Source organism: Antrostomus carolinensis, unplaced genomic scaffold (genome assembly GCF_000700745.2).
Source record: "Antrostomus carolinensis isolate BGI_N321 unplaced genomic scaffold, ASM70074v2 scaffold11704, whole genome shotgun sequence".
Lineage (NCBI taxonomy): Eukaryota > Metazoa > Chordata > Aves > Caprimulgiformes > Caprimulgidae > Antrostomus > Antrostomus carolinensis.
The window spans coordinates 1-15,408 of NW_010310135.1; the positions used below are offsets into that span (position 1 = coordinate 1).

The following is a 15,408-nucleotide window of genomic DNA, read 5'->3' on the forward strand; positions in this document are numbered from 1 at the left end:
CCTTCTGTGATTCTGTAATCTACAGTTGCTATCACAACAAAACAGTCCAGAAAAAATGCTGCTGTAAACCTGATGAACCCACTCTGACATCTAAATACTGTTCTTTCTTAGGCTAAGTTTAACAGATGTGTGACCACTGTCTTCTGTCAATCCTGACCTTCCACATAAGTCTACTGCTCTGAAGAATAGCATTGATAGCCTTGTAAATTAGGACTTGATACTTCTTTTCCATGAGAGAAGTGACACCATCTAAGGGAGAAGGTTAGTAGCAGTTCTCCCCTCTTGCCTATTTTTTTGGTGTCTTACAAGAATCATCATTCTCTCTCCTGAAAGCACATTAGCAAAAAATCTCCAGAAGGACATTCTCTGGCTATGCATGCAATGTCTCCAACAGGGCCACAAAGCAGCAAGCATTAATTGAATATTTTGAATTTCAATATTTTGAAATTAATTGAATAATTTCTCATCACACAGAGAGACATGAGATGCTTAGGCTATGCTAGCATAGAACAAGAAAAATAAAGTTAAAAACCATAAAATCACAAGAACTGTCTAGCCCACATCCTTGTGTGCTACTCACTGTGGACACAGCCAAACAGGTCTGCTAACTCATGAGCCTGCACGCTGCACTCTACTGCCTGGTACAGCAACGTCTGTCGAGTTACACAAACCAGTATAACTTGTTACTGTTTTCATGGAAAAAAAGCTACCCCTCTTGCCCTCCAAGCTGCACTTCATACTTCACTGTTTAGATAGAAGTTCCTTTATCAGGTCAGTGAATACATTCAGGTTCCACAATTTCAGTCCATGTCACTGTTTCGAACTCAGTTTTCTGCTTTATTACCCAATATAGCAAAGCCAACATAAAAAAGACTTAAATAGCCATTCTTTCCCACCCCATGCCCTCCTTTGTGGTTTGTGCCTACCTTAATATCCTGAATAAGTTGCTGAGTTGGAGTATCAATCGGTGCTTTTGTGTCAATCACATTCTGGATGGCACTTGACCAGCGGGTCGCCTCATTAAGCAGTTTTGTATAGAGACGGTAACAATGTTTGCGTCCATATACAGTTACATTCCAATAACCTAGCACAGCAGTAATAATTATTAATCACAGAAGCTGTATCTATAAAAATACTTCAACTTCTATCTGAAAACAGCTGTAGTCCCATCAGACACCAAGTGCTGCATTCTGGATCATGCTGGCAGTTTTTCAGGAACTAAGAAGTTGTATGAGTATTTAAGTATCACAATACAGATACTATGGTTTTAAAGGAGATTCTCTCCTTTAAAAAAAGCCTAGGAGTAATCTTAGAGTACAACCACCATCATGCAGCCTCCATTTTATCCAGTAATCTTAGTAAGTGACCATAAGACAACACTATGGAATACTGTTAGACACACTTGTGGCTTGTGGGCTCTACTTCTCCAGTCTGGTCTGTAAAAGGAAAATCTGAGAAGTCTTGCTTTGTATGCGAGAGCCTTTCACTGTCTGTGGCACATGTAAAGTATGAACTACCTCTTCTGTAAAAACGTCATTACTTTCACACCAATGAAGTATGGCAACTACGACAGGAAGAGCATTTCAGTTCAAATTCTCTCTGGGCATCACTGCACAGGCTTTTTATGAAGCAGATTCAATTACAGAAAATCTATGTCATCTTTCACTAGCAAAAGCCTCTTTGAAGTGTCAGTGACCCCAATGAGATTATATGGGGCTGTCAACAGTCGCTTCTCATTTGCAAACAGCCACTTCCAAGTTGAAAGCCAGTTTTGAAAACGCACAGGGAAGCTGACTCAGGTGTAGTATGTAGGTTAGCACAAACCGGATTCTTACTCTGGATCTCCCTGTACCTGTTCCACCTATGTTAGTCCTCATAGTTCCTCAGCACATAAAATAATGCATGAGGAGAATGCTACCCATATGTCTTTCCCCAGGTCTTTGATGTGTAAGCGTACATCTTCACACTAATTTAGCAGCAGTGTCAGGCTATGATAACTTGAATGTTGTTGAGAACAAATTTTACTCCTGTATACATTATTACATCTGGTTTTTGACCAGTAATTCCCTGTAAAATGCCTCAGCAACTTAGGAACTCGGATTTTTTCATCAAACTGCAACCATAATAATCCATTTAAAATATTCTTATGCACTGTTTGTTGCATTACTAGGCAGTAGGACAGAAGGCAGCTGAAAGCATATTTGAACAAGAGCAAACAATTACCTGTCTCTTTGAAGATTTTTTCATCAGGTGGGACCACCGAGCAGAGGCTGTTCAGGACCAGCGTACCCAACTTCAAAGCATTTTTCTCTGAGCTCTTATAGTAGTCCAAAGAATTGTGCGTCAAAACAAACCAACGCTTCTTTAGTTTTAATGAAGACATCTTCGGGTTGTTCTTTACTTCCTTGTGTAGCCACCCTGTTAAAGACACAATTTGAATTACACTTTTTTTTTTTTTTTTTTTTAACAGAGTTAAGACAAAATTAGGTTGCTAAAAGTTAGTTGTATACTTTCAACAACAACAAAAATATGATGTGAACTGTTTAGCCTACATTTAGCCCACATTTAAATGACTGAATAAAATTCTCAAACAATGAAATGATGAAGATCCAATAAAATTAATATGAAAGCTTTTCAACTTTGGTGTTTACCTATAAAAATGCTTCTGTCAACTTACAAAAATGCTTTTTTCATCATTATAGTGTTTTCTTACATGGCACAGCAGGAGTATAATTTCAGCTGTATTAATTTGTGAGTAAACTCCACCGTACAAAGATGAGGCTCCAACACTACCGTGATGGCATATTACCCAGATTATACTGTGGGAACAATCTCTTCAAAGGTTAATAGATGTTAATTACTTTGTTACTGCCCCACTCAGTTCTTACCCCTCACAATGAATTCTTGTCCCTCCACTCTAGTGTCCCCCTTTGACCTTTGGAGCAGGGTTATCCAGTGATGCATCTCTTCAGGAGTGTCAGCATTACAGTGAAGAACACGATTAGCTGTGATGATCACAAATGAATTTGGTCTAGGAAAATAAATGAAGATTGAAAAAGCCTTCACAATCAATGTACGTACTGTTTACACCTCACTCAGCATAACCATAAACACTATCCATTGTTTGCGTTTTCTATTCAGGCAAATACTGTCCACCTCTAAAGCATTTATTTCAACACCACTAAGCCTAAGAAAAATTAAGCATTTGAAAAGACTCAATTATGTTGGATTCACACCAAAGTGCTAGGGCTCTGAATGGTGGGAAAGTTTACATTAAACTGCAACTTGTCCTATCTCAAAATAAATCTATGGTGAGAAAAACCTCCAATCTTTAATCAGCTTTGGATATGAATCAGAACTTTATTACAGGGTCAGATCTATTTAAAGTGTCTGCTTCAGTAGTTACATTAGCTAAAACCAACTATATTTTACAAAGGTCTATAGTGAAGCAGCATGTGAACACAGATTCTTTTATTTTTAATGCAGTGCAACCCAATTCGCAGAGAATACAATCTATTTTTAATGAGAGTCTGGCTTTTACCCAATCCTACACCAGGACCCACTGAAGCATGAAGAACCATCCCAAGTGAACTGTGCTGATGGCTCTCTGGATTAGAGGCAGGTTTTTTAGCCTGCAAACACTTGCTTTAACCCTTTACCATTATTTTTTTTCATCCTGGAACACACATGGTTTTTAAGAACTGTATCAGATGTAGAAAATGGGAACGATGCAGTCTGGGCCAGCCCATGCACGAGAAGCTCACGGGCCTTCCTGTTACAGGTCTTGCAAGACGGTAACTAGGTAAAAAACTAGAACCAACCAAAAAATTGTTTATGGGGATGGTGAGGTTCACCCAAATATGATACCATTCTCCAAAACCAGTGTGTGCCATGTAAAAGCTAGATGGATGACAAGATAAAGAAAAAAGTAAATAAAACTACTAGGAGGAAAAATCAGAAAACTCTGTGAAGGGACATTAAATTAAGTAACATGAAAAGTGTTTAAGTCTTCTTAAAGTTATCTAAGAGTTATCTACAGCTACTGCTCACCAGTGCCATAGAAGGGGGTGATCAGAATGCAATGTTTTGATCACACTCACTGTGGGGCCGAATAACTACATCATTCAGGAAGAATGGTGGATGAGGAAACAAGTGGGCACGTGAACTGAACGGAAGAATTTTGTTGGCTATGTTTTAAAATGTGTGAAGAGGAGGCAGCTTTGGATTGAGCTACATGAAGCACACTCTAGAAAGCTGGATAATGTGATATACAGGACAGAAACTATAGATGAGCAGTAGCAAGAGAACTGATAAAGGAGAGCACTAAGGTATAAACTAAGGTAGATCAAGCTATCAAACAAGGGGTTATGATCAACAGTAGCAAACCTTCCAGGCTCCCCTCTCCTCCTCCCCAGTTGAGGAAAATGATGGAAGCCTTGTTCTTGGAATTCTTTCTGAATATAGACTCAAAGGGCTCCCTGCTCAGCTTGTCTCTCTTCAGCTTGCAATAGTGGGTTCATATACATCAAGATAAAAATAATCTATTGCCTGTATTAGTCAAATTCATTTCCTATTTGAAAAACCTTCCATCCCTGATTTAGACTCAGAGAACAGGAAAAAAAATTACAAGAAAAAAAAAAAAAAATCTGTGTGAAAAATGCTTACAGGAGAAATGCCTTTCTAACTGAAACTTTTGAAAGCCGTGGACATTTGTGTTGCATTGTTCAGGAAACCTGGGCTACTAATCACAGTTACTTGTGTCTTGGCAAGCCAAGGACAAACCAGTAACTTAAACCAGCTGTTTCACACATGTGCAATGAGGAGACTGGAACAAATTCCTACAGGACAAATAACAGTTCCTCACAGCCAGTAACCTTATAACCAGAGTCATAGCCTGAACCCAGATTACTTTTTATCCCCCAAAACACTGTTACTAGTTCAAGAACTAAGAATATCCTAAGTTATTTTTTATGCTGCGTTATCTTCTTTGCTACAAGACATTTTTATTATGAAGAAATAATTCTCAGCCCGGGAAAATACAACATTCTTCCATGAGAAGCTGAACAGAAAAATGTTAAAATGAATTTTTATGCCTACTATATTGCTAAAAGACTCAAAAATAAGTTGCTCTTTTTCAGGAGCATTACTTGTATAAATGAAAGAAAGATTTAATCTACTTCTGTATCAATTTAGTAGCTGAACAGTTCATATACGAAGCAGTGTCAGGGAAGTTAGTGAAGCCCCCACAAAAAAACCACCATTGCTACTCCATGTTTTAACATATGGTGTTTAGTACTATGAAAAGGGAGGTAATAATAATTTTAATGCATGGTTGGGCAGTAGGGTATAGAAACTAAAGTATAAAGCATCTGATTTTGGCTAGAGAAAGCAGAAAAAGTCACCAGGCATGGTTCTGACTTACCTATCTGGATTGTCAGCAGCACAGACAGAATCAATTAGTCCTACGTCAAGTGTACCCTATAAACAAATACCCAAGCAGAAAAGGAAGAAGACATTTACTATTACATTACTCAGTACTCTTCTCAGAGACAGGTGAAAGAAGCAGCAGCTTTGGTCAAGCAAATGGGCTGCAGATTTGGGCATCAGTTTCTCTGAACCATTAAAACTGTTGAGGGGAAAACTAAGAGACTCAGATAAACAGATCCTGTAAAAGATTATCTCTAGTTGAGCTGGAAGCAGCTCAAAAAACTACTCTTATTTTCCTATGCTTCCAAACATGCTTTAATTTTTCACCTAAAAGTGCCATCCTAATAGAAATGGCATCCTCTCACAAACTTCTGAAGCCATTAAGCAGAAGTTTTTATTTCTCTTTGCTTGACATTAGGTTTCAAGTTTATCCCATTTATTCCCAGTGTATGTTGTACAGAATGATAAATGCAAGACCAGAGAAATCTCAAATTTTCAACTCTTGGGTTTTCAATTTACCGATTAACTGTATCTTTGCAAAACTTCAAACTCAAGCATACACTGTGGTGTGATAGGGAACTGTACCAGGAAAAAAAAAACCAAAAACAAACAACCAAAAACCTAAACTCTCATTTTTCATCAAGGTGAAAGATGGGAGAGGAATCAGAAGTCAGACTCTCCTCTCTTGTACAGCTACAGGCCCAAGGATGTGGAGTCTCGAGCCAGAGTCACAGCTACTACCGCATTTACGGAACTTAGGTTGTTGACTCTCAGAAGCTATGGCCACCAGAGTGCCCCTTGGGTTTTTTTGTTTCTGTTTGTTTTTGGTTTTTTTTTGGTTTTGTTTTTTTTGTTTGTTTGTTTTTTTGTTTTTTTTTTTAATAAAAATATTTGCTTTGAAAAGTTCTTCAGATTTAGACTTACCACAGCATTCTGTGGATTTGCCTGCTCATCGTGCATCTCTCGGATCTCTTGCTCTGTGGACGCATGGACTTGACTCAGTACACTAAACCATTGGCTGTGGAGAGAAAGGCAGCAGTGTAAGTAAAATGTTGCTTCTGCACAAGCCTTCTGTCACCTTTGTTCTGCAGAGATCTAGCAGGTTCTGCAGGTTTTTGAAATTGCTTAAGATTCCTTTTGTCAACATGCATAAAAACAGCAAGGTTTTATGTCAGTTCAAGTAATACTGGGTGCAAGCAAACCAGATTTCCCATCCAAGCTCATGTCATACCCTTCTTCCTAAAGACAAATACCTCATACAAAAAATAGCATCTCTGAAAACTTGGCAGTAAGCACACTGAAACATCTCAGTGCTTAGAGAGTATTTATAACACATTCCACACATTTCATCTGGAAAAAAATAATACATTACTAGCTACACAGAAAGCCTTTAATGGGAAACCCAACCTACAGTTTAGAAATTCTGCTGCACTGCTAGCATGACTGGTAATAGTTTCTTACAATGATACTTCTGCAAAGACCACTCAAGTCCATCAAGTCTTCTGTAGAAGCACTGAAAGGGGGAAAAGAATAAAATCCCCAAGCAAACACCTCTACATTTTTTGTTCCCTCTGAAGCACTGGAAAATCCAGGGGCTGGAAGGACCAGTCAAGTTGAACCAGAGCCAATTTGTGCCACTCCAATAGCCTTGTATATATCCACAACAGGAAAACTGGCAGAGAGGTTTCCAGCACTTTGGCCCCTAATGCTGAGAAGCAATTGCAGAAGGATTTAATTCCAACCACACCTTCTGCTTCTGGGAAATCTTTACCCTCCTGGCACTTGCATATGATAAAGCTCAACTGCTCTAAGCAATCCCACTGAAATCTGAGGGCAGAGCTTGGCCTGTTCGGCAGGTTCCTGAATGCCATTCTTTGAGATATGAATTTGCCATTCTAATGAAAACCACCTGGGGCCAAGTTTTCAAAGGGCTCAGAAGCCCAGCCTTTAAAACAGACTCCTCACTTTTCTGCAGAGGCTTCTCAACCACCATCAGGTTGAGAAAACAAATGGAAAACTACTCGCTTTAAATACAAAACTATCTTTTCTGCAGTTGCTTATAGTCACATAATTTATGCCCATGACACTGAAGTGCTGCCTCCTTAGCTCCAGCATTCAGAAGCCAACTGCTCCCCATAATGTAGTTATCTGGAAACCAAACTGACAAAATAGCTTGAGAAAAGCTGTGTAGTCTGTCAAACAGCACCATTGCTGCCATATCCTAAATCCTTTCTAACAGCTTATGCTTTCAATAGAAACAATGCAAGGCATGAAGAAAAATGAAGATTTAGAGTGCCTGACAATAAGGAAGATGAGAACATACTTAGTTCTGATTCTTGTGTTAAGACTCAGAGATACTCACAGAGAGGTTGTGCTTAACACTTACTTTGCTGGGTGTAAGACAAGGTCACTGAAAAGCCCTCAAAACAAGAGAAGGGTCATCTAGAGAGAAGGAACCATCAGCTGAAGAAAACTAAACCTCATCTACCAAAATATTCCCACAATTCAAATTCAGCTTCCCTTTTTCAGCTCAGGAATTGCAAATGTATTTAAATGTCAATCTTCTATTTAAAACAAACAAACAAAAAAAGACTTTGTAGCACTGTATGCACAGTTAGTAGTAATTTATGATTGTATTCTAAAGAACAAATCAGAGTTTTCAGAATTTCATGTAATCTTTGCGTAACAATGAAAAAGAAATTAATCATGGCACTTTGCAAAAGACAAAGGTGAATTTACTCTCCTTTTGATTTCTTCCCCCTCAGGATCTCCTCTAGTTTTCATCTGAGTCCTAGAACCCAGGAATGGGGAAAAAGACAGACTAGGAGTCTGAAAGGAATAAACCCTCAGCAATGGCTGCCCATAGAAGCACTGGCAGCCTTCTTTCCTCAAATACACTTCACAAAGATCAAAATAGTAATTCCTCTTTTGGGGGAGGCTATCAGGTTTCTCTTGCTTTTTCCCATCATTGAACAAAAAGCAACCTCAGATCATGATCTAGCTCATGTATGAAATATTTTTTTCAATAGCAGATGCAGAACCAACACAGTCCAGTAACTTTCTACTTCTCTTTTAACAATGCCAAGAATTTACAAGGCTTTGACTTAAGCCTATCTGCATATCCTGACACATCTCCCTCACTAAAGTTTTCTGGGATGACTGAGAAAAAAGAAACATGAAATATACTGGTAAAAAGTATTTAATCTGGATGCTGTGTTATGTGTACTACACACAAAAAGAGCGTATTGTGTCTCCTCCTCCACATTTAGGAAAAAAATGAAAGACACGCATGACAACAGACAAGTCTTTATGCTGATAAATTCTTATTGGTCCCTAGGGCATGTGCACAAGTCTAATAGAAGTGATTTTAGCTAAGTTTTCATTTTAAAATATACTCACATCACACAAGAGCCGTAACAATGAGTACTGGAAAGCTCATACTTATTTCAAGGGTAATTTTAAGGACGCCTAAAAAATGAAGAATGATTCTGCATTGTAAGCATTGCTAAATTTATGTGCAGGGTCCTGTGATACAGAAAGGAATTACACCTTTAAAAGGAATAGAATACAAAGCAACTTTCAAGGCTTCAGAGCAAAACGAGCTGAAGTGATGTTGACATAGGCATCCTGTATTCTGGCCTTGGGGCAGCAAGGCAGTGGGTAAGTAAGCTTTGATTACTAAGTTCACTTTATTTAAATGCTTGATTTTTATGGGCAAGCATATTATTATCTCATATGAACTGTAGTGTGGGGATTTTTTTTTTTTTTAAAGATGCACTACAACTGATCTGACAAGTCAAGCTGGCTCCTTACCTACCAGCCTCCCCTTAGGTTGATGGCAAGACCTTTTTTAAAACAGCAGAAAGGGAAACCCCCTGTTGCATGCTCTTCTTATTCATGAACACGCTTTCACCCTAAATTCCAGTGACCACATTACAACTTTCAACTACTTAGGCAAAGAGATCCCAACCCTAAAGAACAGTACTTTACTTCAGGCAGATTACAAGGTCTTAAATTATGATTTACTCCATGTGACTAAACACAGCAGGGTAATGCACAAGACAAGCACCAATGCCTGATGACTGCCTCTCTGCAGACATACTGTACTTCAGAAAGTTGCTAGTAACAAATGGGTAACAGCCAAGTTCCAGGCAAATTTTCATTGGCAGTCTGACTCCTCCCCGTAATGTTCTGCCACAAGATTTTCTCTCCTCAGCACACCTTCTGAAAAAAGTGTTAAATGCAATGTGTTTAACACAGCCTGAACATTTTGTGACAGTGGGCAAACAAATTAATGACAAGCACAAGTCAGAATGGCATAGAGGTTAAAAAGGGGGAAAAAAAGAAAAGCAAAAGGCCTGATGATTTTCATACCTTGCATCCTCAGGAGACTCAGCAATTAAGTGGTAGGTCCTGTCAGCCATTATTAGATCAATACCGTTTTCTTTGCCTGTATTATCAACAATCTCTCTGAAAAGAAGAAAACGTCAAGATTTCAACATTAGAGATTGCCGACATTTTGAACATTCTTTTCTGCTGAGAGGTTCACAAACGACTAATACTTAAAATAACAGCAGTCAGCCTTAATCAGGTTAAATTGCAAGACTTATAATGTGATTTATCAGGCAGTATTAATTCACCAAACTATAGTTGTTGTGTTTCTTGCCTATACAGCACAAATACTGAAATTACTATGAATGTTACTACACCAAGCTGACTATTCTGTTACTGTTTTAACAAGAACTAAAGAAAAAGCATTATCAAACCTCAAGAGAAGCAAGGATAACTGAATTGAGAAATGGATATATTTCTGAACTAACTGCTAATTGCATACTCAAGTAATTTTTGGAGTGGTAAAAAGAAAACTCTTGAAGATTAAAAACAAAAAGCAAACAAAACCTGGATTAGTGATTCTGTGTGGTTGTGAATCAGCATAAAGACAATTCCAAACATGACTTCCAGAAAAAGCGGAGCACTCCTCTGCTAAAAAGGTACATCTTTCTAATTTGTAGTTTGGACATCTAAGTATCAATATATTAAAAAACCATGAACAACAAAGCAGAAGATTTTTAAGGAATAATTTAAATATTATGTGGAGTTTTCCTGAATCTTAAGAAATCAACTTGATTTCCTTTTTGCTGTTTTACTGTATTTTCTAAAACTCATTACTTCCTTAACTAGCTATACCTCCTTATCAGCTACACTACCCTCATAAATCTCTAACCTGTAAACAATATATGCGAGCTCTGCATATCAGACTCATTAGGAAAATTTATCTGCTATTAAGACAAAAACCTGTAATTCTGTAGTGTTTTCTGTAATTTGGCTTCCTTCCTTCCCAGGAAGAGTGTCCATCAGAATACCTCCCTGTTCTGTGCTTTAAGTGAATCAGCCTAAGATTTATTTAATTTCAGTGGGGTCCCTAATATGGAGTGGTGAAATATCCAAGTTGCTTAATATGTTAGGAATGCACTCAGTGAATACTAAAGTTACCTAGAAAAGCTATTGCTTATTTCTCATGACATACAGCTCTTTAATACAAGTAATTTTTCTTTTACCTATGTAATACACAAATAGCCATTGATTGAATATACAGTTCATGTCAGGTTCCACAATGTTTACCTGACAATTTTAAAGGTACATTCAGAAAAGAACTTCTATAGGGTACAATCAATGAAACAATGTGGTGACAACAGAAAAATGTTTAAACATATTAGAAAAATATGCTAAATAAATGCTACGGTGCATGAGTCGGATTCAAACTCAGTTTCAACAAAAAAAATTGTGGTGGGAACGTCAGTCTCTATTCAGAGATTTACTTGACAGCGAGCAGCCCATTGGTTTTATGAGCACAAGTCAGGAAAGTCACCAAAATGATTTACTTTGTCCTGCTTGAAATCAGGCTCAAACCAGGACTTCCAGAGAAAAGCTTTCAATTTAATTTAAGTACTCTGTTAAATGAACAAAATAAAATGGATTGTTGCAGATTACAAGGAACAGAGCGGAATCAAGTGTTACAGCCATTTCTATTTTTCTCTGCCTTGGAAGAAAGCTTAGGTACAATTTTATACAGAAATGAGACTGCCAACTAATGAGAGCACACTCTAATTTTAAAATTAGTTAGATAATCCATAAATTCACAAAGGACACTGACTGTTTAGAAGGAAAAACACCATCCCTTAGAAAACTTTTTCAATGCATGCTTCAGGAAGCATAGAATTTTAAGGTGTAAGGAACTCTATTTAGCAAGACATTTATTAAATTAGGTTTAGTAATTCTACTTTTTCTAAATTAATACACGCATTTTGAAGACTTTTCTACCACTACCACAATTACTTCAAATATGAAAAAAAATCATAAATGCATACAGAAGATACAGGTTTGGACCAGGCTAACTTAAATATATTCAGGGCCTGTTAATTCCACCTTCTCCAATTCTAAGCTTGCCTGCAGCTACAGACTTGGCAATATGCCCCAAATTGCCTTGGGAATCATTACAGACTAAGTAGGGCCTCTAGTCTGGGAGAAAGCATAGATGGGTTCATTATAGCAACAGTTTTCTTAAGTACTTGGCACTGGCTTAGCTCTGGAACACTCTGTGGACTTAAGAGAGAGCCAAGTAAGGACAACGCTTGCTTTCAATAACTTCATCATGCACACTCTCATATTTGCATTCACACAATTTGAAGGCAGGGCACTCAACATCGTCTCAGATTAAGCCTCAAGGAGTTTTTAGGAGGAGCTATGGCTAACATAACAAACACATATAAACCTACTTGGCTGTTCGGACATCAATGGCACCCTTTAGCTTTTCTTCACTGTCATTTTCAAAGTACATCAACCTGGACTGCCTAAGAACAAACCATCGTTTCTTCCAGTTCCTTCGGGAAAGTGTAGAGGATCCACCCCCCTTTTTGTGAAGCCAACCCTGCTTAAGTGCTTCCTGCTTGGAACGAAACCACAGGAAGGTCTCATCTTTCAGGACACACCAGCGTCGCTTCCATGTGTTTATTAAACCACCTGGCAAGACAGGAAGATGTGGGTTTATACTTAGTTAAGACAAACAATTATATTATAAAGCAGAAGCTGTGACCAAACCAACGCTGGAAGATGCTGACCAACAATGCTGCACTTAAACTGAGTCTCTGCTGTAAGCCATGAAACCAAAGATCTCATTTCTGCACATCCTTAAGGCCACCAATATTGCTGGCAATCTAAAGACCTTTAAATTCTAAATTATAGTAAATCTCTCTATAACAAAAACATATATTTAACAGATACATTGAAAACGGTGTTGAAGATCTGATTCTGAAAGGCAATGAGACTTTTTAATGATTTATTAATTATCATATCTCTATTTTATGTATAAGTATATATGATTGTGTATCTCAATGATAATCTAAGAAAAGTTTAGTGTTAAACTCTTCCCTCTCCAGTTTTCTGAAACACTTATGGTTATTAGGAGGTAACAATGTTCAACTCAAAACCACAAAATCTGGAAAAGCTATACTTTCAGTAGGAAATACAGCCATGTGAGCCCAGTCACACCAAAGTGTGGCTGAATTGTCTAAACTTCTTGTGAGTTTTGTTACAGTAGACAATACACCTTGCACTGTAGTCAAGTCATAAAAACCTTAACCAACCAATACACTCCTGTCATTTCACAAAGACTTACTGCTAAGTATGTCAGAAAGTAAATCACACTCGTGATGACTGCATACATTATTCTTCACACAAACATAGCTGTGTGCACATTAATCAATGTTCCTATTCCAGGAAAGTAAGTTCTGTTACAGTGATTAATATCATACATGGATTCATCTAGATTATAATTTATTATCAGTCATCAGAAGGTAAAACCAAGAATCTTAACCAGAGAACTCCAATATATACTCTTTCAGAGTCTCTCATGCTACACATATCCTTCTTTGTGCCTTTCAGATCCAAAGTGAAAGTCTACTGAGGTCAGTAAAACTGGTATGCAATGTAGAATACTGTCTATGCTAGAAGGTTTTGAGAGAATGAATCAGTTTTCCTCAAAATTTGGTACAATTTGACTTTGTGAGTTATTTTGCTATATTTATATGGGATATTCCATTGTTTACAAGCCAGCAAAGATGTAAAATGAAATAGAGGCAGCCCAAAATATTGATTTCCTTTGCAGAGAGGAAAAATGCTTCCAGATGTAAACCAGTGCAAGCAACTTAATTTGAGAGCAGCTCTCTCCAGGCTTTCCTATTAGTCTTTGAGAAATTAGAAAATAGCTTAACTCCACACGAACTGGAGTGCATAGTGTAATAAACATTTCTGGTTATTTTGTATCAAATTCTGATTCATCCAGTACCTTTCATGTACAGAAAGCTGTGAAAGTACGGCAGGCTGACACAGCTATAGACTGAATCCCTCCGGTAGGAAAGTTCATCGTCTGTATCAAACCTGGAGTCAAAATCTTCTTCACTGTCTTCAAACTACAGAAGAAATGAATAAAGGTGAAATGATCTCTCAGGAAAGAGTTTAGATTAAATTGGTTAGAAGTCTTCAGCTAAAACATTTTATGTTGTATCAAAAGGACATGATTCCGCATTGTTTTTCGTCTAGCTCACAAAGGAAGGAGCACACTGTAGTTGAGTTGCAGCTGGTCCTGTCTGACTACACACTAACTCTAATGTCACGTAACAAATCTATGAAACAGCTTTGTAGCTGCTCAGGAAAGTTATTCCTTTACAAGAGCACGGCCAGGGTATGCTACCTTGTGCTGCCTCCCACCATCATCAAAGTGGTGTGGGTAACAGTTTAGAAAAATAATCAGGATTTCTGTTCTGTATCTGACACACACCCCGAGTCATGAGCAGGAAGGAGTACCCAACAGAGACAGCTAAAAGTGTTTCCTCGTAGGCAAGAACTGTCAGCTTATCCTGATGTCCGTGATGGCTCTTTGACCGGCTTTCATAACCTTAACTGTAATAGGTATTTTAGTGTTAACATTTTTCTTCTAAATAAGCCAGTGCTGCTGAAATACTTTTTTCACTGTCCCAGTCACAGAGTCTCACAGAAATATTGTGTGAGTGGTAGAGGGAATCATACATTTGTAGGAGTAAAGCCCACAGTATACTCAGTAAATGGCACCGAAAAAGAGCTCCTCAGTATGAGTATCTGCCTCAATAATTTTAGCCATGACGTGAAATTTACTCTCCAAGTAATCTCAAAATACACCTGGCCCTTCAGGGACCTCTGCAAGCAGCTTATTCCATACTGTTGCAACTTGCACGCATAAGTGAATCTTTTTCTTCTGAAATCAATTCCCTGCCATGCTACCTAGTGGTCCCCTCAAAACACACACTTCTACTTGCGAAGGATTTCGCTTGTGAATTGCATCCAAGGCCATGCACTGAGCTCCTCACCAAATAATGTGCAGTTCTGCATTAAAACACATGGAACTATATCCTTGCAGAAGCCTAGGACTGCAAGCAGCATCTAACTCTAATGCAGCTGTCCCACAGTGGCACCTAGATGGCAACAGACAACTACGTCCATAGGCAACCTAAGCAATCAAACTATGTAACACAGACATTTTTAAGAACAGCTACAGTGAAGTCTGAAGATTGAAAAAAAAAATAAATCAGAAAGCACATATCAATTATTAGATAATAAAAACAATGATACTTACAGAAGACTGAGCTCCTTCAGAGCTAAATCGGTATGCTCCAGAGCTATTGTATGTCCCCACTGAGCATCGGTAGTCCGGTGACCACTGGCTACTGTGTGAATTAGAGAAGGTCACACTGCTACCAGAAGTAATAGCACCATCTTCATAATCATCTTGGTCATAATCATAGTCTCCATCGGGAGAAATAAGTTCCACAGAATTTGGGGGTCTACATGACACATTTTCTGGCATGCAGTATGTGGATTCACCACTTGAAGAGTTGTGGAGACTGACAGTATCATGGGTAGGAGGTATAAGCATGGTGTTGCTAGCAG

At 38.1% G+C, this 15,408-nt stretch overlaps 1 protein-coding gene across 1 annotated transcript in view; it reads right to left on the bottom strand.

Annotated features, from left to right (window-relative positions):
- Nucleotides 1-926: 926 nt before the first annotated feature.
- LOC104523656 (unconventional myosin-X) overlaps nt 927-15,408 on the bottom strand; it is a gene marked incomplete at both ends in the record, with an annotated part of 60,812 nt that continues 46,330 nt past the window's right edge. The window contains 9 exon segments of the mRNA XM_029084579.1: nt 927-1,084; nt 2,224-2,418; nt 2,889-3,031; nt 5,423-5,478; nt 6,352-6,445; nt 9,802-9,897; nt 12,204-12,447; nt 13,772-13,895; nt 15,095-15,408. The exon segment at nt 15,095-15,408 is cut by the window's right edge and continues 26 nt beyond it. Of these exon segments, the coding sequence (XP_028940412.1) occupies nt 927-1,084; nt 2,224-2,418; nt 2,889-3,031; nt 5,423-5,478; nt 6,352-6,445; nt 9,802-9,897; nt 12,204-12,447; nt 13,772-13,895; nt 15,095-15,408 (1,424 nt within the window).